General features: G+C 43.3%; 1 protein-coding gene across 2 annotated transcripts in view; it reads left to right on the top strand.

Annotated features, from left to right (window-relative positions):
- Nucleotides 1-6,713: 6,713 nt before the first annotated feature.
- Nucleotides 6,714-25,922, top strand: part of AKAP6 (A-kinase anchoring protein 6) — a 165,429-nt gene continuing 146,220 nt past the window's right edge. Inside the window, exons 1-2 of one of the 2 annotated variants that reach the window (XM_069950752.1) lie at nucleotides 6,714-6,795; nucleotides 24,639-24,933. In XM_069950752.1, coding sequence (XP_069806853.1) covers nucleotides 24,658-24,933 — 276 coding nt within the window. In that variant the 5' untranslated portion in view covers nucleotides 6,714-6,795; nucleotides 24,639-24,657. Of the gene's footprint in view, nucleotides 6,796-21,489; nucleotides 21,571-24,638; nucleotides 24,934-25,922 lie in introns of those variants that run through there. The other variant, XM_069950753.1, reaches the window with a different exon arrangement.

Below are 25,922 nucleotides of genomic sequence, written 5' to 3'. Positions count from 1 at the left end.
TTCTGCACTCCTCAAGCTATGTCAGGGTGAACTCTTCTGTCAGGGAGTATGCAGTACAATCCTGCACATTGGCTGCAGAACTTGACTGGAATAAAGCTGACCTAGTTGCCACCTTCAAGAAGGACCTTTCCAGTTGATTAAAGGACGTGCTTTCCAGCAGAGACCTCCCATCCTCCTTGAATGATTTAATCCACCTGGCTACTCAGATTGACATTCGCTTCTCTAAAAGAGAGGAGGAGGTCCGTCAAGAAAAGGGAGTTGGTCCATCCTCGCTGCATGTTACGGTTGGCACCAACTTTCCAGAAACCGTCTACTCCACCGCCAGCGTCCAAGAAGCCCATGCAGCTAAAGAGAGTTTGCCTGACACCAGAAAAGAGAAGCCCCGACAACTTCTGCCTGAACTGTCCTCAGCATCCTTAGTGGCCAGGAAAAGCTGCACCTTGATTCAGAAGGAGAGGCCTCCCTAGGTGTGAATGCACCCTCTCCATGCTTGTCCTGGCCAGTCACGGTCTCAACTCCATCTGGGCAGCGTTTCCAGTCCACTGCCTTCCTGGACTCAGGTGGGGGTGCTACACACTGAAGATTACCTTTTATGTCTTGTCCCGATCTTCCTCGCTATCCCTGTTGGGTCTTCCTTGGCTGCAGCTCCATTCCCCCAACTTTGACTAAAAGACAGGGGAGATCTTGCGTTGGGGTCCGGATTGCTTTGACTGCTGTCTACACACTTCTCAGGCCCAGATTTCTTTGCCACCGTCATATTCCTCCAAGCCGTTGCCTGGCCTCTCGGTTCAAAACCAAGATCTGGCAGACATATTTTCAGAAAAGTAGGCTGACACACTGTCACCTCATTGGCCATATGATTGCTTCATAGATTTTCTTCTGTTTCCTTTTCCCCCCTCGTTGTAGAAAGTACCCGCTCTCTGTCCTGGAGACTGAAACCAAGTCCGCTTACATCAAAGAGAATCTGCAAAAGGGATTCATCTGTAAATCCATGTCTCCAGCTGCCCTAGGGTTCTTCTTCATCCAGAAGTAGGATGGGTCTTTCCGTCCCTGTATTTACTATTGGGGTCTCAACAAACTGAAGGTGAAGAACTGGTATCCCTTGGCGTTGATATCAGAGTTGTTTGATCATCTCAGTGGAGCCCGAACCGTCACAAAACTAGGTTTCAGGGGCGCCTACAACTTAATTAGGATTAGTGAGGGTGACTAATGGAAGACTGCCTTTAACACCAGAGATGGGCATTTCAAATATGTGGTCATGTCTTAAGGCTTGTGCAACGCCCTGGCGGTATTCCAGGAGTTCATCAATGATATCTTCCAGGACCTCCTCTACACCTGTGTAATCATCTGTCTGGACGACATCCTGATTTACTCCCCAAATCTGCGGACCCATGTGGTCAGGTAACACAACAGTTGAGAAGCAATCACCTGTATGCGAAGTTGGACAAGTGCGTGTTCTATCTGTCCAGCTTTCCTTTCTTGGCTGCATAGTCTCAAACTGTGGTGTACAGATGGATCCTGCGAAATTTTTGGTGGCTTAACAGTGGCCACGCCTTGTTGGACTACGAGCCATTTAATGGTTCCTGGGTTTCACCAACTATTATCGGCAATTCATTCCCCACCCTAGTAATGCCAATTGTGGCCCTGACCAAGAAGGGCGATAACACCAAGCAGTGGCCGGTCACGGCAGAGCAGGCTTTTAAGGCATTCAAGACCACTTATGCTTCAGCTCCTGTTTTGTTTCGCCCAGTCCCCATTAGGCCATTCTCCCTGGAGGTGGAAGCCTCTTTAGTGGGAGCTGGGCCATTCTTACCCAGAAGGACTCGTCAGAGAAGACTCAAAAATGCGGCTTCTTCTCAAATACCTTTTCTCCGGCTGAGAGGAATTATACCATTGGACATCTGGAGCTTTTGGCGATTAAGATGGCTCTAGAAGAGTGGCGTCACCTCCTGGAGGAGGGAAAGCATCCAGTGAACATCTTCACAGACAACAAGAATTTTCTTTATCTTCAGTCGGCCCAGCGACTTAATCCCAGGCAGGCTAGGTGTTCCCTTTTCTTCTCCTGGTTCAATTTTGTCATACACTTTCAATCAGCGGGGAATGTGAAAGCCAATGCCCTTTCTCGAGCCTCTGATGTTCTTGGTCAGGAGGATGCTCCTCGCTACATCATACCACCATGCAACACCAAAAACAAAAAACAGAATGCAAGACCAATGTAAATATAAATATTTTTATTTGTATATCAAAAAGAGAAATCATTTAAAAATACATAATGGGGGGGCAGAAGCTAATACAAATCCCCATATCAACGGTGGATCAAAGAGTTGTATACATAAGACGCTATATCAAAAGGTAAGAAAGAATGAACAACCTACATATACAAACATATATACTGGGCACTGGGTTGGTACTGCATATAGCAAATAAATAACTCCCACAGTGGGTATATGGCAGAGAAACATATAAAGAAACCATAAACACATAGTAAATGTTACCCATACATGTCCTTAGTATATAAGTCCACCTCACCGTACACGGTGTACGGTGAGGTGGACTTATATACTAAGGACATGTATGGGTAACATTTACTATGTGTTTATGGTTTCTTTATATGTTTCTCTGCCATATACCCACTGTGGGAGTTATTTATTTGCTATATGCAGTACCAACCCAGTGCCCAGTATATATGTTTGTATATGTAGGTTGTTCATTCTTTCTTACCTTTTGATATAGCGTCTTATGTATACAACTCTTTGATCCACCGTTGATATGGGGATTTGTATTAGCTTCTGCCCCCCCATTATGTATTTTTAAATGATTTCTCTTTTTGATATACAAATAAAAATATTTATATTTACATTGGTCTTGCATTCTGTTTTTTGTTTTTGGTGTTGGATAGTTTTGAGTGCGCTTAGACCGCACTATTTAGGCCCCCCTCTTTTTTCGGTAAGATCATACCACCATGGTAGCCACCTCAGTTCTTCAAAATGTTCCTCCTGGCAAGACCTATGTGCGTCCAGTGCTCAGAAAGAGAATTCTAAGATGGAGTCATTCCTCCTTGATCGCTGGACATCCTGAAGTCCTTAAGATCAGACAGTTGTTTTCTCGACATTACTGGTGGTAAAGCCTTTCCAAGGACATCACGGCCGCTTTCTCCATCTGTAACCAAAACAAAACCTTGCGTCTGAAACCTGCCAGTTTACTTCAGCCTCTACCCATTCCAGATCACCGTTGGGAGCATATTGCCATGGACTTTGTTACCGACCTTCCCCCTTCTGTGGGTAACACTGTGATCTAGGTGGTCATAGACCCGTTTTCCACAATGTCTCATTTCGTGCCTCTTCCCGGCTTGCTTTCTGCTTCTTGTCTATACAGACTTTTCCTCCAGCATATTTTCCACTTGCACGGCCTACTCCAACATATTGTTTTGGACAGGGGAGCTTAGTTTATTTCGAGGTTTTGGCGTGTTCTCTGTTCCCAGCTTCAGGTGAAGTTGGACTTTTCTTTGGCCCATTACCCTGGGCAAGTCGAGAGAGTGAACCAGGTTCTAGGAAACTATCTCTGTTGTTTCGTTTTTGCTCGCCAGGAAAACTGGTCTAGTCTGCTTTCCTGGGCAGAGTTTTCCTATAACCATCTAGACTCCAGTACCACTGGCAAGTCACTGTTCATCATTGTCTATGGTTGACACCCTCGTCCTCCATTTCCTCTTCCAACCTCCTCTGAGGTACCTGCTGGGACAAACTGGTCAAAGATTTTGCATCCATATGGGAACAGACACGTCAATTCCTGATGCATGGCTCTGGTCGGATGAAGTCTCAGGATGACAAGAACAGAAAAATGGTTGTCCACCAAGTATGTACAGCTGAGCATCCTGAGCTACTAGTTGTGCCCATGGTTTCTTGGACCATTTATGGCCCTCAGACGCATCAATCCAGTTGCCTATAAGTTCCATCTGCCTCCCACCAGGCAGATCCCGAACTCCTTCCAGGTCTCTTTCCTATAATTGATGGTCCTCAACCATTTTTCCAGTAAGCCCCCCTCTTCTCCTCTGCAAGCAGTCTCCTATAACATCTACACTGTTAAAGACATTTTGGCGATGAAAACAGTTAGGGGGACACACTTCTTTTGGTGGACTGTAAGGGCTTTGGTTCTAAGGACCAAGAGAGTAATATCCTGGACTGTAATCTGCTGAAAAGTTTTCTACAGGCAAAAAAGGGGGGAGGCCAAATTGGGGCGGGGGGGGGGGGGGGGGGATGGGGACTGTCATGGCTGTGGCGGTGTCTTATGCTTTGCGCCGCTGTAGCACCCGCTCCCCTGGTTTCTCTTCTCAGACAGACACTGGTGCCCACATGCCAGGGCCCAGCGCTGCCCCCTCTTTGGCCTCTCAAAGCGCCTTACCTGTCTGCACTTAAGTGTGTGGTCCCATCTTTTGCCCGTGATTCCTTTCAGTTCATGACTGCTGTTCTGTTTCCAGCCATGAGTATTGCTGTGTTCCTGTCTGTCTGGGTGTCTTCAGCTGCGCCTTGCCTCCCTCCCCTGGCGGGCCAGGCCAGGGGTGGCGACCTGGAGGTCACCTGCTGCAACAAGTCCAGCTCACCTTGTTGCAGACACTGGTGGGGACAGCTGGCCCCTTGGATTCCGCTCCCTGGTGTGGCTTGCGCCATAGCTGGCAGCAGCTCAGCAGATCCACTACTCCTGCCGTTACAAAAGCCATGTTGTAGTGGGACTGGATCTTGAAGACTGAGCAGCCACCAACCAAAGTGGATCAACCAAACCTCACTGTAGCTACCTCCTGGCCCACCAGGAATAGGTTTTCCCCCATAATGCCCACAAAACACCAAATTTCAACCCCCATTAGGTTTTCGGCAACACTCTACCGTTTTAGGTTTCCCACTTAGGTTTTCCATTTAGCTATCTTCAGAGCCCCTACAGACTCCCCAGTAATCACTCCCTGTCTGATGGTCTACAGGGTCTACACCACCTCAGCTTGACTGGGAAATCATAGCACTCTCCATATGTTCACACTTGCAGATAGTAAGTTCTCAACCTTGAAATGCAAATGTAAACCACACCCTATTGTCGAGCAAGGTGCTAACATATCTGAAAAGCATTGAAAACACATAGAAAATGTTGCGCTAGTCATACTGTATAATCTAGTTTTTAGTGCCCACAGTTTTACTTATCTGCCCAATATATATATGTATACTGTATAGACAGTACAGTGCAGAGAATATGTACACTGACCCTTCCCTTTACAGTCAATGACAACTGTTGCTTCTTCTATGACTTCAGTGAGCAGATTTTATATATGACTAAAGATCTATTCTAGACTCTGATTACTTTACAACTCTATGACTCAATACTATGAGAGACGTCATATCCTGGTGATGACTGAATACATAGGTAGTTTATAGGAAATAATAATAATTTTTTTTTTTACTTTTAGCATTTTTATTCTAAATACGCTTCAATTATTTAATATTAAATGTTCAGTGTATATAATACACAACAATATTACTTTACTCCAGCTCACATAAAAACAATGGTATCTATTATATGTTTTATTTATGGATTATTAGACCTATCTATAACTCTATCTATATTCTATCTATCTATCTATCTATCTATCTATCTGTCTATCTATCTATCTCCTATCTATCTATATATCATCTATATATCAATCTATCTATCTATCCATCTATGATCTAAAGTGTCTTGCTGTCTATTCATCTAACTTTCTTACCATCCATCCATTCATTTATTATTACATGATCTAGAGCATCTATCTATCTATTATCTATCTATCTGTCATTTACAGTATTAACCTTCCAATCTAATATGTATATATCCATAATTATCTGTCTATCTATCTATCTATCTATCTATCTATCTATCTATCTATCTATCTATCTATCTATCTATCTATCCATACCTATTAATAATCTCCAGTATCTTAAAGTTTATTCATTTGTCTATTTACCTATGATCTGCAGTATCTATGTACCTTTCTGTTTGATCTATTATAAATATATCTGCAATCAATAACTTCTCCACCTATCTTCTTATTTCTTCTTATTTATTTGTTTACTATCTATCTACTGTATTGTTCTATATCTATCTACAATATTTATCTATCTATCTCCTATCTATCTATCTATCTATCTATCTATCTATCTATCTATCTCCTATCTATCTATCTATCTATCTATCTATCTATCTATCTATCTATCTTCTATTCATCTATTTACTCATTTATCTATAGTATCTATCTACCTATCTATCTATATGATCAATTATCAATATATCTACAATGTATTACATATTATTTATCTATCTATCTATCATCTATTATTTATGTATCTATTTTATATCTAAAATAGAATCTACTGTTATAGCTTGTCCACACGCGCATGCATGGAACCCAACAAATCCCTGTTATTTGTAGGATAGGTTGTTTTCCTATATAGGTGTGTCCCCCAGTAATAGGTGTTTCCCCCGGTATTGCCTTCTCATAGGTTGCAGATAAAAGGTGGGATTGCACAATGCTGTTTCCCTGACAGGAAGGGTTAATAATCCTCTGTGAGGAGAAGGTACTTCCCATCATCCCAGTCATATCCATCCTCCGGGTCCCATCCGTCCTCCCACCCTCCTGTATCACATCCTAGGTTACTAAGGCAACTGCAGCCCTAATGAGCAGCATCATCTGAGTTGATGTCACAGCATCATCCAGCAGGTCACAGCACCAGCCGCTCTCCGCCCAGAGCCTCAAACACAGGGACCGCAGTCCGCGAGGAGGTGAGTGTGCCCCCAGACCCCTCACCAGCCCCTCCGAGGATGCTGCTGAGGACACTGCTAGGGCTGGGAGACATTGGTACCCACCCTTATAGCCTAGGGAGGAAGGGAGGGATGGTGCGGATACACAAGGCCTTCATATGCAGACTACGAGACAAAGGCCTCACAATGAAAACACAGACAAGAAACACACAGAAGATGTATGTGCTGCTACTCATCTACATAAAAACCCGCCAATAAAAACACCCTAATATACCAATAAATGTGCACCCGTGTATAGACACATACTGGGGAACAACAACAATATAAACATGATTCATGTCAAGATTTACTATTACGGATACTTGATGTTTATATTTACTATTATTGTTACTTAATGCTACGGAATGTTTACAGTATTTGTATCGGATCTTTGCAAACCGCTATAGATTGTCTGTGTTTATGGCTATTTATGTCTTTTCTTAGTGTTTTATGTATTACTTTATAGTAACGTTGCAATGAAGGGTGATGGTTTTGCCAAGAACTTACTGCATTTGCCCATCAATGATAAGCCTATCCTTCTCTAAATCCTGCTGTAACTTTATATCCTGGATCTATAGTATAATAAGCTTCCTCTCTCGCTAACTTCATCTTCATTTCAGCTGTATCACTACCATCCAGCATCTGCTGATTTATCATTTTTACCATAACACCAGGCCTTGTCATGCTGCCTGCTTTGCATTGCATTGTGGTCCTTGTAGTCCGGCTGACTTCAGGGCGTTCCCCGTTAAGCTGTCTGAAAGCACGGGCTGATTTTAGGTTTCCACAGAATATTGATTTTCCATCGCCGCTCCTCCCCCCCTCCTCCTACTATATGCCAGGGTGCTGAAATGCTGCTTTTTTTTTTTAAACACAGATGAATGTAAAGAATAGGATTTCTCCCATGTGGTTTTGTGTTATTTTCCAGATGTGTTTAGCATCCCTTACGCTCTACTTTGTTTAACCCTTTGGTTGCTGGAAAAGGTCTCCTGCTAAGTTGGGGGCTCTGGAAATGACTGTTAAAATGATTTAAAATTCAGCAGATTTTTTTTTTTAACGCTTTGCTTTCATTATTGTGCATCTTAGAAGAAGCACGTGTTAATAGCGTCTTGATCAGTGCAAATAGATTGGCGTAAATTGTCCTTAAAATAAAAATAAAAAAAGTTTGCATGATTGCACCAAAAACTAGAACCTGTCGGATATAAGAATACCGCACGCCAGGTGGTTTATACATTTGGCGCAAGTGCCTGCATCATCTTCAGGACCAGAAACTTCTGCGACACTTTTTATACTCGCCTCCCCCCTTGGTGCTTCCTGTGGAAATACTCGACATCCTTGTAGAACTATAACATATTGTTTATGGAGCTGTTGAAAAATCACTATGAAGGAGATAATATAGACCCCCCACCTACATAGTTTTGGTTACCCCTTCTGAGAGGAGAGGCGGCAGGATATAGTTCAGTGACCTCAGGGACATTAATTGCTGCCAGATTTTCTTCACCGCCCCAGGCCAGAAAACTATACGCTATTTATAAGTGTCTACAGGTTTGCTGCTCGTGACAGGCGGAAATGAGAGGCCGCCAGAGTAAAATGGGATTGGATGTAAGGGAATGGGGGAGGATGAAGATATGAGGCTCCACCGGGGTATTAGACAGCAGATATTTTATATTTCTGGTCAATGTAATATTTTACTAATATTGTATGCTATGTAGAAGAGTGAGGAGATGAGGAAAGTTATCATATGTTATATCGCAAACCAGCCCATCGTAAGGATCCGTTCACACTATGGAATTTTAGTGTTTCTTAAGTTTTCAGTGCTGAAACTTCCATCACCTATCAAAACCATAAGAATATCAATCCCATACTAGAAACCATCCCATCTTAAGGGGCCATTAACATTATGAAATTTGCCCATTTATTGTCCCATTGATTCGATAGGAAGTCTCACCCTCGCTCGCGGAGAATTGACATGTCCTGAGCGCAGACTCCGCTTGAAATTCAGTCCAAATTATGTAGTGTGAACAGACCCTAAAATATCAAGTAGTAGTGGTGATACTCCTGTATTTCAGACCAAAGGGGACCATACACCGTCAAATACTGTTGAATGATTGTTGGCTGACAGTTATCTCTTCCGTCCCATCCATGCTCATCAACAGGGCTGTATTAACAGCTGCTGCTGCCCTAGGCACTAAACCTGGAGACGCCCTATCTACACGCACCTATTGGCGATATCAGACCTGACCAATACCACCATACCCCCCACCCCCCTGGAAAAGACACCAGATTTACTGGCAAGTCTGAACGGGAGGAGGGAAACTAAAAAAATACAAACAAAAAAATTTGTTTTTTCTGTCCCCCTGCTCCCTGGTGCTGCCCCTCTGCAAGGTGCTGCCCTAGGCACCGGACCACGGGTGCCTAGTGGTAAATACGGCCCTGCTCATGAACATTTAGTTCCGGCCGTTGTGTGTTCCTGATGGGTAGGGGTAGAAAGCAGCCAGACTACTCCAGCATCGGCTTATCCATGCCAGAACAATAGAACCTTCAGATGATGTCAGGAGGCCCCCATATACCTAATACTGTTGCCTGAACCTACCAGCAGCAGCAGGATTAACAAACTATAGTATAAAGGACTCTATACACTTTATACTTTTGCTTACGACAGGTTTGACTGTCAGTAGAGAGCAGGGGTGTGAAGCTCAGACCCCCCAGCTGTTGCAAAACTACAATTCCCATTATGCCTGGACAGCTAAATCTTTAGCTTTGGCTTTCCAGGCATGATGGCAATTGTAGTTTTGCAACAGCTAGAGGGCCTGAGCTTGACACCTGTGGTATAGAATGTATGGGGTTCTCCTGACAGTCTACCAACAGAGGATATAAGTAAATCAATCTGATTTACTTAAGAGGATATAAGAAAATCAAAGTGATCCTTTGTTCTCTGAGAGATAAGTCACCACCAGAGCTGTCTGTCTGTGGCTTACACTTCCCCTCCCCATAGAGAACACGGGAACGCTTGGCTGTGCCAGATTTTTATGTGTACAGTATAGGGAGGACGGTCGACAATTATTATAGATGTATGGACACCTTAAGGTGTATGGGAATCTTAAAGATGGTCATAAGCTTTAGATAAAAGAAGTTGTTACAGTTCACCCAGTGAATGTGAGTTTTGGTTGAAATCATCCACTCTCATCAATTTACTGACTTACTTAGTAGATACAGTTCACGTTAATGGTAACTTACATAGAGGATGGAGTTCGGTAGCCATGAAAATGAATGCTTTTTCTGGATCTGCTAGACACACGGGGGCAAGATAGCTACAGTATATTAAGTACAAGGGATACAATAGTACTGGGGCCTTGATGGCTGATGGAACCCAAAGACCCAGAAGACTCCACTATTATATATGGCACATGTTGGGTGGGTGTCCTGTTGCTCATTTTGCATTGGTCTCCAGGAACGTAACGTGTATCTAAACCTTCTCATAGACTCCATATACTTGGCTTTTTGGGGTTGTGTTGGGGTTTTTAGGGTTGTGGGAGTTGAGCAGATACCTAGAGTGGACAAACACTTCTCTACGATTCTATGTCTCCATGATATCTCTCAGAAGTCTGCTGAAAGTTGTGACTGTTGACACCACCGCACTCCTAACAAGAAATCCAACAGCTGCCAATAAAAACCCATACAAACCTACCCTCTGCTTGTTTTCTTATGGGACAGGTGTATGGATTGTAGAGGAACAGTGTTAAAAAATTGTGAGGTAAATGTGTGGAGTATTTGGCACCATAGAAATAAGGTATGCACAGATTTTACGAGTCCCTTTAAGCTTTTTGTACTGTATATTTATGAGTGTCCGCCTCTGAAGTTATTGACTTGTTTATTGCTCATTACTTATATGGTGCTGACATATCTCCAGCACTATAAAGCTCTGCATGACGGGCAGCACAGCGGCCCAGGGGTTGGCATTATTTCCTTACATCATTGGGGTCCTGGGATTGTTCCATGTTTACCACTCGTCTTGTCATGTCTGATGTCATCCTTAGTTTTTATTGTAGGTAAATATAGCATTTTATTGAATCAGCTCAATCGTATGACTTCAGTATGGTTAGGGCTACAAGTTGGACGCCGCAGGGTTGCGAGACCAAAAATTGCTGCCTAGTTTTGGGTGGTTTGTGCTATGTTGGCAATTCAACATTTGCAAAAAAAAAATCCACTTAAAATTAATTTTTTGCAACTGTTGGGTCATAATCATGGCCACTTAGGGATGGTAATGGGATCCCATTCAGGTACATTCACGCAGAGCAAAAGCGTAAAAGCATGTAGTGGCCAGTATGGCCGTGTGGACCAAGACTTAGAAAGTTTATTTGTCCTTTTGAGTTCTCATAAGGGGGCATTTACTAAGGAGTCTAATGTGTGTGGCTATTCTAATGGGGATTGGTGTATATTTTCTTCCAATATCTAGTAGCACTGCCATAGCAAATTTATTTAAGTAAAAAGTCGTAGAAAAGTTGCAAAAATGCAGAAATTGTGCACGCATATTCACCTGGTACTGACCAGACATAGGCCTGTACGAGTTTGTGCAACTTTTTAAAAAGTTGCAAATGATAAATTGGGCGCTAATCCCAGATTATGGGAATTATTGGGGGAATACTCAAAACAGGCAGATTAAAAAAAAATTGCATCTAAAAAACATTCACCCATTGTATACTAGTTCAAAAATAGAACTTAGACCAAAAATGGGTAAAAAATCCAATTATTCACCTAAAAATAGGCGCAAAGAAATAGAAGGTATCATTTAGCCACAAAGTGGGACCCCCACTGATTACAAGAAATGGGGGGCTCTAACTGACCCTGTTTGAATAGAGCAATGTACAAGTATGTGCCGCTCTATTCATGGATATGTCAGAAATAGCTGAATGCTGTACTCGGCTATCTTTTGCAGTCCTATAGAGTTTTAATGGAAAGGCAGTGTGCATAATCCACCACCACACCATTCATATACGGTCACTCAGGAACCCTGTTCTTATGATCGGAGGGGGTACCCCCCGAACATACAGTAGAAGCGTACGTTTCGGTGTACGCACACGCATACAGATTATCAGGTACAAAGCTTGAATTACGCAGTTGCATACACATTTCATTTGCATTCATTTGCGTACGCAGTTGCGTTCAGATTGCGTACGTTTCGGTCTAGAGTTACGTACATGCGTATAGATTATCAGGTACAAAGTGCAAATTATGCAGTTTTGTACATTCGCAAGTTCGAATATGTTCAGAAACGATCGTTATATCCATTCCGATAATCGAACAAATTGTTCGTGGTCAGCGAACATGAATAATTAGCGCAATGTTCGTACGAACATACGAACATTTACGAACATGTTCGCTCATCACTAATCCTTTAGGTCAAGTAGATATAGGAAAAAAATTATATAATCTATTAACAGCTATGGGAACCTCTACAACCCTTTCTATTTACTCCTGTACCTCTAAGAAAATAACTTTGCGAATAGTCTTGAATAAAAACATCCTGTTGTTTTAGGTCTACAGTTTCTAAGCAGACCTATATGCTTCCATGACTACAGACTACAAACAAGCCTCATGTAGTCTGATCCTGCAGTCATATTCCACTTCAGCCTGTCTTTTACTATTAGACCACTCAAACGGCTTTATAAACAAGCATCAATCTCTTAGATCGGTGCTTGCTTACAGAGCCTATTGCACCATTTGTGTTGCCTTTTGCTGTCACAATCCTATTACACGGGGAGATGTGCAGCCGACAAGTGATGATCTTTTTTAAAGATCCTGTCGGCCCTATTATACAGTGTCATATTGGATGATAATTTTCTTACATAATAGGGCCAATAAAACCCTACCAAATAGGGCCATTACAAACCTACCAAATGGAGATAAAAATAGAGACAGTTCTGTTCATCCATTCCCATGAATGGACTAATAAAAACAAGAGAACTATATGGCATATAATGTCAGGCCCATGGTAAACCTGCAGACAGTGATTGACATTGTGGATGTTTTCGGGATAAAATCTTCTCTTTGGAATGGCAGAGTCATAGAGGAGAAGCCAGTGACTTCACAGTGTATCCGGTTACTGCAGTATCAGCTTTATGAGTTGCGTCAGATCCCACTAGGATACTCCCGAGATGTGGGGGATACGTTACCCTCTGCAGTGTTACTAGGACATTCATGAATTTCTAGCAGCTGCAATAGATGATACTGAACCGTGGGGTTTGGTGTCAATCATTATACTCCAGGTGCATACAAATTCTATTGTGCTATATATATATATATATATATATATATATATATATATACTTAGTTCGAAGGTAGAATGACTAAACAATACAGAAATGTGGTGGTCAGCACTATCCTGGGGTTTTTAGTTTGTACCTGATTAAGAATGACATCTGTCTATCACTCATATGTGCCCATCTTTATATTTTCTCAATTTCTCATCTATGAATCAAAGTAAAAAAAAAGTTCACACTATTTTTTGTGGCCGTCAAAAAGACATCCAATATTTGCAGATGAAGGCCGTTTATAATGATAGTATGTATACATGTATATGTTTCTGCATTTTAAATTCTATACATTTTTCTAATTGTCTATGTGTCTGAACCCGAGCAGGCGGCATTTGATTAGTGGTGGCTGCTGAAGTTGGATGCAGCCCTAGGGAGTCCTGGAAAAGGCCATAGGCTGTATTCATGTTTTCCAGGCATCCTCAGGACTGCATACAACTTCAGCAGCCACCGCTAATAAAATGCTGCACGCTCAGGTTCAGACAAACTCAATCATGCTTAAAGTTTACTAAACTCTATTCAGAATCCCACAATCTTTCGATATGGCTGAGAATGATAAATCACCATGTTCCAACACTAATTCTTCAATCTTTATTGCTTTTCCAAGAATAAAAGCGCCTGATGTATACAACAGTCAATGCATTGTGACTACTGATGGTGATCTTATTCATGGCCATACTACCGTTACACCTTGTGCTCCATATAACAGGGCAGTGATCACTTGTAGTGTAGTCATGTCTGATACATATAACAATACCAGCAAAGTGTTTGCAGTCCTGGCTTCCTTGCATTCTATGTCTGTGTCCCGCTATCATTTTCAGATCATGGGGTCAATGAAATCAGTGATGTGTAGTGATGCCACTCCTGAGCAATAAACTCCTTTCGTCTAATGGGAGAAACGGCCCTCAACTCACTCTATTCAGCACGCTCGAAGTTCGCTCAACCCTAATTCTGAACAATCTGACCCTGACTTGTGCACTTGTCAGCTTTGCTGTGTAGACAACCAGAATGCGCACAGTCATCTCATACCATTAGTGGGTAGAGCAGGGATGGGGAACCTTCTGCCTTCCAGCTGTTGCAAAACTACAACTCCCAACATGCCCGGACAACCAAAGATATGGATTTGGCTGCCCAGGTATGATGGGAATTGTGGCTTTGCAGCAGCTGGAGGGCCGAAGGTTCCCCACCCCTGGGGTACAGAATGGGGAAGAAAGGATATGCAAAATATCTCATACATCTATTGAGTTGTAACAGCTGTAATGTGCTGCTGTAGGCCTAGATAAGGTATACTATACCCACAAATAAGGTTCTGTATATATCATCCCTATCACTCTCTGACATCCCTCTGCCAATTGACAGTTCATTTCAGGACAAGTCCTGGAAGAATCATGTGCCATCCACACATATGACATCCACAAAAATAAGTTTTTAACAATAAACCCTTAATTAAGATATTTGTATTCTATAGACAACTAATTAAAGGGATTGTCCAGTCCCTAAAAGGCTGCAAATGTTATAAAATAACTTTTTTAAAAAAATGCTACTTACCTGTTCAATTCCCTTCAATTAAATAAATGAGACATTCCCTACAAGTTCACTCTAGGTTCAGATAACACAATGTTACTTCAGATGGAATCACTCAGCTCTACACAAATACATGAACATCCCTATGAGGCTTACGGCTTCCTATACCCCGACAGAATCAACAACCCAGCCGTTGTGCCGATATGGTAAATTGATATCTTATGTTATTCTTTTGGTTAGAAATGGCTTTATTCGGGCTGATGGCCAAATTCAGCAAATTTATCATAGAGTTGTGTGGTGTGCGGTGTATGATGAACCTTGGCCATTTTTTATTTCACTTTTTGGCCTTATGGATTACTACGTCATCCGTCAACTGGAGAAAGATTAATAAAAAAACCCTTAAAAAAAGTCAAAAAGAAAAAATGCTACTGATCAAGAGACATCATGTGATTGGATTGGCCAAGTATAACACTCACTATTTCTGTTAGTCCCTCAATCGGTGGGAGTTCCAGCAATCAGACCCCAATGTATATTGGGGTCTATAATGTGCCTGCACTTACACTCAGCTATACACACTGCTGCTATAATGTGCCTGCACTCACACTCAGCTATTCACACTGCTGTGTAGAAAAGTTTCTGTCACTGTCCTCCTGCACAGCTCTGTGATTCTCACTTCCTGATTGGTCCATGCTGAACACACACCCCTTCCCCACTGCTGTCATGTGACCACACAGACCTCTGACAGCAGCCCTGCTTTTATATTCTAGCCTGTTGTACTACACTACTGCATTATGCATTACTATAGATTATACTCCACATGCTGATTGCTATACTGTACAGTAACTTATAATATGACATATTCAGCTGTTTCTAAATGTTTGTTTCATTTGTTTTACATGTTGTTCAGAAAAAAAAGTCATTTTTTAAAGGTGTGGAACCAATTGTTAATGATTCCTTATGGGAAAATTTGCTTTGGTTTAAGAGTGATTTGGATTACAAGTATGGCCCCGGAACGAGTTATGCTCGTAATCCAAGGCACCACTGTATATAATTTTACCATTCCAGAATTTTAAAATTCCACAATATCTATTGCATATATTCTCCATATTTTACTAAGCTGAACTGAGATCACTATAGAACCCTACTTTGATCTTAGTTTGGTTTATAAGTACGGCAAAAGAGGTATCAGAATTCACAGCTGTATATGGACCAGAGGTGCAAACTGGCGGCTCTCCAAGCTTTTTCAAAACTACAATTAGCATTGTGCCTAGACAACCAAAACCGGCTTTGGCTGTCCAGGCATGATGGGAATTGTTGTTTTGCTACAGTTGGAGGGCCGCGAGTTTACCACTTGTGTTCTAGACCCACACCGAGTTTTGACTTACAAACACTAATGCAAAACACCTACCAGTACTGACTTTAGAAAGTGGCCCTAAGCTCATAATACAGACTATAAGGATGCCTGGAGGTTTAGGGTGGAGGTAAGGATGACAGGATTTGCTGGACTTTTAAAGGAACAGCTGGTTTCAGGTATTGTGGTGCAAATAAAACACAGACCCATGGTAATTGTTTTATGGAACTTTACAGGAAAACTTGTTAGATGCTTTTTTGGCTTCTCCACATGGGGAAGAGATGTCTCTTTAAAGGAATTGTCTGCTGTTATCCAACATTTAATTTCTTGCTTATGTAGAAAACAAAAAACAGCCTATGCTTACCTGTCTGTGCTCCCTCTGTGCCTTCTCTGGTGTGGCTAGTGTCCCCCACTGGCTGCAGAGCCTCCACTTCCAAGATGAACTCGTCTCAGGGGTGATAACCCCCTCAGCCAATTACTGACTGACACAGGACAGCCCCATAGCCAGTGATTGGCTGAGCAGGCTGTCACTCCCTAGTCGAGTATGTCTTGGAAGTAGAGGCGCTGCAGTCAGCGTAGGACACCACGGGAGGACACCGGTGGAGTGCGGACAGGTAAGTATAGGTTCTTTATCGTTTTCTATATAATAGTGCGATGCCCTGACCCGTGAGGGCCATTCCGCAGTGCAGGTGTTATTAGCAGGCAGGAACCGGGGCAGCTGCAGGGTATAGAGTTGTCACGGTACTGGAACGAGGGTGGCACAGCTGTAGGCCGGTCTGCGGCATTATGTGGGATACTGGGCATGCGATTCTTCGCTGTACCTAGTCGGGGCACCAGATAAGGGATACCAATGCCAGGGTTCAGTAACAGCGGTGGTTACAAGTTTATTGTAACTGAGGTAACTGGTAGCAACAGTCTCTTCCGGATGCAACCGGGTATATAGCAGACAGAGCTAAGGTGGTGCTGCATAGGCTGAGGTGAAGCGTGCCGGATGATGGGAGTAGTAGTGACAGAGGAATAGAGAGGCTGGGTGGATTATAGTACTTGCGGTGAGTATCTTGAGTTGATGAGGAGATGAAGAACAGGAACGACACCCAGATGAGAGGATACTCCAGGCACTTGAGCAGGCGGACAGCCAGGAACTGTTACAGCAGAGCACCAGCCACTCTTCTAAAGGTGAAGAGGAACACAGGAACACATCTGTCCTCTCTGAGGTAGAGGGCAGAACTCACACAGACATCCTATCCCCTTTGTGGCAGGGAATAGACTACTCTTGCCAGAGGAAGTCACATGGTAAGCCCTGGCCAAAGCTTGACGGCCATTGGAGGAACGGTCACGGGGCACGGTCACGTGATCACCAGCCTTTGCATACCACAGCACAAAGTTATACATACAGGATACACACATGAACCTGAGAGCAATAGGGATTACACAGTAACAGTTGCAGTGCATATAGTTTCCAGGACAGGCATGGCTATAGTAATAAAAGTAGACTTAAAGCGAGAAACTGACAGCATGTTCTTGGACACTGCAATAGCAGCAAAAAAAGTTGTCTATTAAGGATGTGCACAACCAAATCGTCTCTCAATACACATGCAAATGTAAGAGGCCCTGGATGATTTATATTGCTACTAGTAATGAAAGATAAGGCCTCGTAATGGCCTCAAGACCAGTGGGACTGTGTTGGGCTTTACAAATGATATAACATGATACAACAGGACATGTCCCCCTGGGAAAAGTAACTGATGCCCTCACAAACAAGAAATCCAAATGTCCAGGGGGAATCATGACCTTGGAGGAACTCACTCAGTGCCATGGATGTGCCAGTGCTCACTGATGGATACGAGATGACAGCTAGTTCCATACATTAATACATAAATCTATGGCTCCTTGCACACACCCAAATTTCTGTCTGCATAATTTCTGTCCTTATACTGCCCACAATTGTAGATCCGCAATTACAAACAGTATGTGGGAACCATTCTAGTCTATGGAAGAGAATAAAGAGCAATTTTCTCCATACATTAGCATTTGGACCCTCTAAGGTCCAGTTCACACTACAGAATCAGCAACAAGATTCTGTGCAGAACCCCCCCCCCCCCCCCCCCCGCGCGGACTTGGCGCCAAATCCTGCCTTTAATCTCTTTGAATGGGAGGGCTTGCGTGTCTCTGCTTTCCGCCCAAAGAGCCTATAATACTGACATTACCCTTGGCAACCAGATCCTAGATTAGGATTTTTAGGAGGATCATTCTTTGGAAGTAATACTTAGCTGGAACAATAAACAAAACCCCAAGCTAGCTTCAAGAATTCTTAGCCAAGTCCAATTTACACATTCATAGCCCTCTCCATAGTCGTGGACAGGCGTATGGTTGTGCGTCCTCAACTATCCACATTAGGATGGACCCCTTCATTAACAATAGGTGATTTGTGTGCAGCATGGATCACGGCCCCAACATCTGTAACACAGAGATTTGTGTATGGGTCCATAGAAATGAACGAGTCCATGGATAGAATACACAAATGTGTGAAAGGGGCCTAACTGTGTTCTCCCAAGCTATCCTCAGTACTCTCCTGTAATGGGATCACTTCCCACCTTGTGGAAAGGCTACCTTGCAGACCGCTCTGCATAGAGGCTGCATTAACATATCCTCTCATTAGAGAGGTTGCTTCTGAGTGGACATCCTTCCCTTCCCCTGGACCCATTCTAGTCTATAGTCTGTGCGTATGCCAGGAGGTGGGGCCTATCCTTCCCTGGGCCCGCACCACTACACCGCACTGAGCTGTATGTCCACGCTTTGTGTAATCAGGGCTGAGGCACTGAGGTGTAACAGCGCTAGGGCCAAGGGAACAATAGGCCCCGCCTCCTTGACACTATTCATTGCCTGCAAATTTAAAATAACGCACTGTCTGAAAAATACCTATCCATATGCGCCACAGGGATCCCAGTGAGACACAAAACTAAGGCGAGATTAGGCTTTGTTTTTTAAAGGCCAATAAAAATGCCAAAATTGCTACATGGCTTTTTTTGGGGGGGACTCAAAAATGCTACGGCCAGATGTTAGCTGAGAGTCAATGGGTAAATACGAAACACATTACCCACATGACATTTTGGGGTTTGCCAGTTATCCAGAGCATCTTTTGCTTTTTTTCAGCTCTTTTCCAGCTTTGCTAAATTACAGCAGGCTCTGTGTTTGTTCTCCCCCCCCCCCCCCCCGCCCCCCCAAAAAACTATTTTTGGATTTTTTCGATTTTTATAGTGGGTTAAAAACGGCAGAAAAAAACATTGCGTCTCTATGCATATTGGCGTTTACTTTCAGGAGTTTTTCCCCCCCAATTTTTAAACAGAACTTGTGAAATCACATGATAAAAAATTCACATGACTTGTAATGAAGAAAAATGCTGCAGATTAAACGTCATGGGTAAAAACCGTAGTAATTTCTGAGTCTAATGCTGCATTTACACGAAACGATAATTGGCCCAATCGTACGATTAACGATGTTGAAGTAACAATTTTTTTTTCATAACGATCAGCGTTTAGACGGTACGATATGTCGTACGGAAAATTCGTTTTGTGATCGTTTTGCGATAGCTTAAGCCTATCTCACACATTGGTTAAATCGGCGAACGACTGTTCACACTGAACGATCTGCGATTTTTTTTTGCGCACGATCAACAACGATTTGAGAACATGTTCAAAGATCAAAATGAACGATTTCTCGCTCATCGTTTGATCGTTCGCTGCGTTTACACGTACGATTATCGTTCGAATTCGTAATTCACAAATTCGCACGATAATCGTTACGTGTAAACGCAGCATGAGTGTTCCCACTTATTTAACTACCATGTTTCCCCGGAAATAGGATATAATCCAAAAATTAGACCCCCCCCCCCAACCTACCAAAAGGCTAAAGTAAGACATCCCCCTGAAAATAAGGCCTCCCTTGAAAGTAAGAGTGCGACCCGCCACCGCTGCCCCCCCTGTTGCTGCTCTCCGCTATTCACCTAATCCCCCCGTGGACCATCAACACTGGTGCTGGTCTGTGGCATGTCACCCGCCGCACATGCAGCCGCACGCTCCATTGTACATCCCGCCGCACACTCTGCCACATGCTCCTGCTCCTCTCCTAGGTTGGTGAGTGAGCTAGATGGGAGAGCCGGGGGGAGAGGTGGGGGGGCAGAGCCTTGGGCAGACCGGTTGGGGAGAGCCGAGGGGGATAGAAATAAGATATCCCCTGAAAATAAGACATAGTGCCTCTTTGGGAGCAAAAAATAATATAAGGCACTGTCTTATTTTTAGTATCACCTTCCCCTTTTTTGCTGATCCGCAAAAAAATTTGGATTACAGATACAATGCATGACAGATGATTTTTTTTTGCGGATACGCTGTATAAGACAGGCCATTGTGACCCGGCCGGGTCACGGAACGGCCGGTCTCGAAAAAGATCATCCCGGCCGGATGATCTTTAGCGCCACAGCGTTCTGATGTGGGCGCATCCGTGCGCGCCTGCATCAGAACTCTCCACTGCACTGCTCCGGCCGCTCGCTCTATAGTGTGCACTGACAGGGTTTCTCTGACATGTCAGTTTCTCGCGGCGCCTCTAGGGATCCCGGCCGGAGTGTATACCATTTCATAGAAGGCTAAGTAACGTATATTTTCATCTTAATCACGGCCTTTGTTGCAATCGGCAACAACGGGCAAAGTTTTACAAAAATATATGTAGTGTGAACATAGCCTGAGGATGAAGATTTTGGATGATTGCAGACATCATATACGATCCTGTGCCCAGTGCAGATAGAGATAAACCACACAGCCGGCTCCAACCAGATCCATAATTGTAGAGGGGTGGAGAAGACATGGAGTCCCCACCTCCCTCCAGATAACAGAGGTGAGCATACAGAGTCAAAGTCATATGTATACGACTGTGCGTTCCAGCCAAGGTTTTATACACAGGATTGTTTTGTTGTTGTCGTCGTGCTGTGTTATACCGCATGTTAGGAAGTCAGAGCTGCTGCTTGATTCTGCTTATTCACGCCGCTCTGCAAATATAAATAGCAGTCCTATGTAACCCTCTGCAAACGTCTGGAGGAACTTTGATATTCCCTGTCACTCCGGCTAGTGCTAAGAAGCGAGAAATCAGCTTTATCCATAGTGTTCTATAATCAGCTACTTGTCTATAATCTGCTATTCACAGGGAAGATGGTGCGGGGGAGGGGGTGCGTAGGTTAGGAAACCAGAGCCAGCCCAGGGGGAATACACCAGATCCATGTTTCCTACTCCACACAGAGCGGTAAATAATATTATAGGCTATCCTAATATAATCATAACATACTGGATATGTAATCTGGACTCTTGCTGGTGGTTGGCTTGTTTAACGTGTCCCTGTCACTTTAAAAAAAAATTGACATGTCAATTGTTTTGATCATGCAGGTTCTGGGTGTTCAGATCCCCATTGAATATTTGATGGAGCAGGGAGAAGTGCTCGGCTGACTCACAGCAGAAGACTTCAGGCTTCCATAGACTTCCACAGACTTCCATAGACTTCCGGCTCATTATTAGGGAATGAACGTTCCTGGTAACCGATTTATGTAAAAGGGCCAGGAAATCTATCATTTGTGGATTATATCCTTTATGTGGCCTTACTATGCTGTACGCCCACCAGTGTGTATGATCAGCAATGCACACTGTGCATACCGGGTAGTGAGGTACAGCAGTGGTAGCAAACCCTAGGTCCTGGCTTCTTAAAGGTGTATTCCGCTCAAACATAACTTTTCATATGTTGCTGCCCATGGTGAGACTAAAGGTCCTATTACACGGAACGATTATCGTCCGTATTCAGCCGTTACGGCCTATAATCGTTCTGTGTAATAGAAGGCAACTATCAGCTGACATGAACGGACTCGTTTGCTCTCGTTTGACAGCGCTCGTTTGCTCCTCATAGTTGCCCCAAGGAAGAGGGGCTTAACAATTCATTTCATACTTGGTATTACCTATTCAGTCTCCTTCCCCAAGTTCTCAGCTGCTGCTTTCTGATGAAGACATAAAAATCTGTGTGTGACCTTTGTCTCTCTGTCTCCCCCTCGTCCTCCCTTCCGAGATGGCTGATTTTAAACAAGTCCCTATCTGCAACTTTGTAGCAACTTTGTAATGAGTCCATTAGCAGCTTGAGCTTAGATTAACCCTCCCAGCATTTCAAAGAAGCTACAATGTTGCAGATATAGCCGGCCAGGGAGTTGTTTACATCAGCAGTCTTGGAAGGGAGGAAGGAGGAGGAGAAGACAGTGAGAAAAGCTCACACACAGTTTTTTGTGTCTTCAGCAGAAAGCAGCAGCTCAGAACTGGGGGAAGAATCAGTCAGAATAGATAATAACAAGTATGGAATGAATTTTTAGTCTCGCCACGGGCATATGAAAACATATGAAAAATTGAGTGACAAACCCCTGTAACACTAGTCACAGCCTGAGAATTTGTATATTTTTTAACCCCCTTTTTAACACCTCAATTTTTGGTGTACGTTCTTTTCATTCTCCTTCCATCTACGACCCATAAAGTTTTCCTTTTTCCACTGAGGTTGTATAGGAGGGTTTTTTTTGCAGAACAAGTTGGACTTTTTATGGGAACCCTTTACCATATGGTATATTACGTGTTCATCACATGGCAAAACTGACATTCAAAATATATTCTATATGTCAGAACTAGAGATGGGCACAACTGAAGTATGCTCAAGTCTGATTGTTCGGCATTTGATTACCGGTGGCTGAAGAAGTTGGATGCAACCCTAGGGAGTCCAGGAAAACCTGGATACAGAACTCCCTAGGACTGCATATGTGGCACGAGGTTGACCGGTCACTTGCTAGATGGTACTGTGTGACGCCACTACTGTGGTGGTTGGTCGGAGTATAGCTCAGCTTGTGGTTGTACTGTCGTGACGCAAGTGCCGGTTGGGCACACAGGTGTGAGGCACACCTGCTTTTAGTTCAGGATGGCTGGCTATACCCTTGCCCCTGTGGTTGGTGACCTGCCGGGCTGTGAGGGGGTCCCTTGGGCGCTTATCACGGTGGTCTAGAGTGGAGATGTGACCCACCCGGACTGTTGGTACCGTCACCCACAGAATGGGGAGATGACCCAAGGACAGTGTAACTATTGTGTAGGTGATTGAGCGATAACCACTGAGTCCTGTTATCATAAATAAACTCTTCTTTACTGAAGGAACACTTAGTACACCAGCTAATAATAGACTTTTCACTTGACTGGACAAAATCTGTGTTGAGAGTTTAGAGGTAGAATAGTAGTGCTGACTTGGTTGCGTGTTGAGAAGTAGAGTAAGTTCAGAGAAGCGAAGAATAGTAAGTCGTGAGAGTTCAGAGTAGGAGAGAGGAGTTTGTCTCGAGAGTCCCAACCCAATTTAGTACTGTTCTCTGCTGGAACTTTAGAAGAAGAAGAAGTAGAATACTTGAGAGTAGAAGAATACTTGTGCCCATGTTTCGACCACTGTTGTGATACCACCTATTGCCCTGCAGTGTCAGGTGACCCGTATTAACAAGATGACGCAAGCCCCAGACTTTGTTACCTGAGTTGAGCAAGGTGGCCAAAATTACCTGGTTACACATACGCTGTGAGATAGAGCAAAGTTGCTAGAACCCTACGTACTCTATCTGGATCAGTTCCTCTAGTTTTGGGATACTGTCCTGCACCTTTAGAGACGTCAACGGCGTGGTCTGGGATGATCCCTTACTTGTCCTCTCTTAAGTGGTTTAGCATTGCATAGTTGGGATAAGTGTAGCTTTAAAGATAAGAGTCTCTGTGTCTCCCATGTGCGTCCGTCCACTACCACACTCCAGACTAGACTACACTGGATTGACTAAGTGTGGGTGTACACTTCCTCTCCCCATGTGACAACTTCCTTAAAGATATGTAATAACTCCTGTGAGTGGTGGAGAAAAGAGTGCAAAGAAATAAACAATAACCCCTTCCTCACTACAGCTGTGCAATATACAAGTACAGAGATACATAGTAGCGACATCTAGTGGTAAAACTTAAGCATAACTTCATTACCACTAAACTTTGAGTACAGACTTGGTGTACAGACTAGTAACGCCCGTGGTGGGACACCACACATACAGCACGCTTGATCTCTAGTCAGTACGAATCTAACAATACCAAAATTGGGGTGTTTTTGTTTTGCATCTCCATGTTCTGACCCCTACAACTTTTTTTTTATTTTTCCACCTACCTAGCTGTGTGAGGGCACATTTTTTGCATCATGTTCCACATTTGACTTTTGATTATTGTTTATTAATTTTTTTTCTCTGAGATGTGACCAAAATAAAGCTATTTTCTTTCTTTTTATTTTTTCCCTTACTCCATTGACCATGCCGGATAAGGAGTGCCATAATATAATAGTTTGATCAATTATGCATTATGTAATTTATATAATTTTTAAAGTGGGGCCCACTGGACCACCAATGATGCAGGTCCAAACTGTTTAAATGCCACTATCATTATTGACCGTGATACTAACATGTATGTTCTTTATGGAGTACCCACAGCAACCAATCAGATTGAGGATTTTATTTTTTTTTGCTATAGTTGCCATTGATACTAGATTCATAACGTAACTGTACTATTATTTTACCTTCATAGGTATGAATAACTGTACACCATGAGTATGACGACTATAAGATCCCAGGAAACGGCTATCATGGACTCTATCGCTGGTGACTCGTGTGAAATCGAGCCCTCCACAGGGCAGGATTGTGTCCAGCGCTCTGAAAGACCTCCTCCGGTCCATACGGGGGCCGACTGGAAAATTATCTTACATCTGCCGGAGATTGATACCTGGATAAGAAGCACAGCTGAAAGAGTGAGAGGACTTACACAGTCCGTGCAAGAAGACCCTCAAAGCAAGCATGTTGATGTGCATCTAATGCAACTCAAGGTGAGGACAGTAGATAGCGGGTAAAGGGTTGTTTTATTGTGTCTACAATGTCAGTGCAAAGTGTCGACCAATGCATTGTCTTTGTGTTACTATGGTACCGCACCAATCAAACACTTATCATCCATACTATTGATGGATGCAAGCTGTTGGTGGGAGAATATAATTTTCACAGTGTTTTTACTGTCTTCCTACATCTCCCCCTTCCTGAGACATACAGGCTTTACTGTTTGGTTGACTTTTTTGTCTTTTTCCCTGAAAAGTCAGATTGGTGGGAACTGCTGCTGCTCAGTGTAACAGGGGCGGCGGCAGCAGACCGCTGCTATTTCCTATGGGCTGCCTTGACAATCTAACAATCACACGGGCAGCCCGTCCCCGCAGCTCCTTATGCCCCCCCCCCCCCCTCCTGCACTTACCCGCTCGCTGTAATAGCGCCGACAGTGTGCGGGGAACAAGGAGCAAGCTGTCCTGTCAGGTCAGTGCTCGTTGCTCCTCTGAATCGGGCCGTGTAATAGGGGCTTAGATGGAGTAAATGATCGTAAATGACTATCATTCTGTGTAATATGGCGAACAATTTCAGGTTAACAATAAACAATGTTGTTTGCGATCATTTATAGTTAAAAATTGCTTTGTCTTATAGGACCCTAGTAGTCACATGCCTGGCTGCAATAAGGTCTCCACCCATCTAACTATTCAGTGAAGAATACAGATACTCAACCAAATAATACAACGTGTGTATAATATATATATATATATATATATATATATATATATATATATATATATGTATGTGTGTGTGTATTATAAAATCTGGATTTTCTTCTGAACTACTCTAATTTCTCTAAATGTTATACATATATAAATTTGGGGGGGGGGGGGGGGGGGTTGCTGCCAAAGACATGGGGGGGGGGGGGCAGTAGTTAAAAAGGTAATGCAATCTACTTCAGGAGTTGCCTTATATTCTATTGAGTCTTTGAAGCTGACTTAGTGGT

Source organism: Dendropsophus ebraccatus, chromosome 13 (genome assembly GCF_027789765.1).
Source record: "Dendropsophus ebraccatus isolate aDenEbr1 chromosome 13, aDenEbr1.pat, whole genome shotgun sequence".
Classification (NCBI taxonomy): domain Eukaryota; kingdom Metazoa; phylum Chordata; class Amphibia; order Anura; family Hylidae; genus Dendropsophus; species Dendropsophus ebraccatus.
This window is presented reverse-complemented; position numbering and strand designations above follow the sequence as displayed.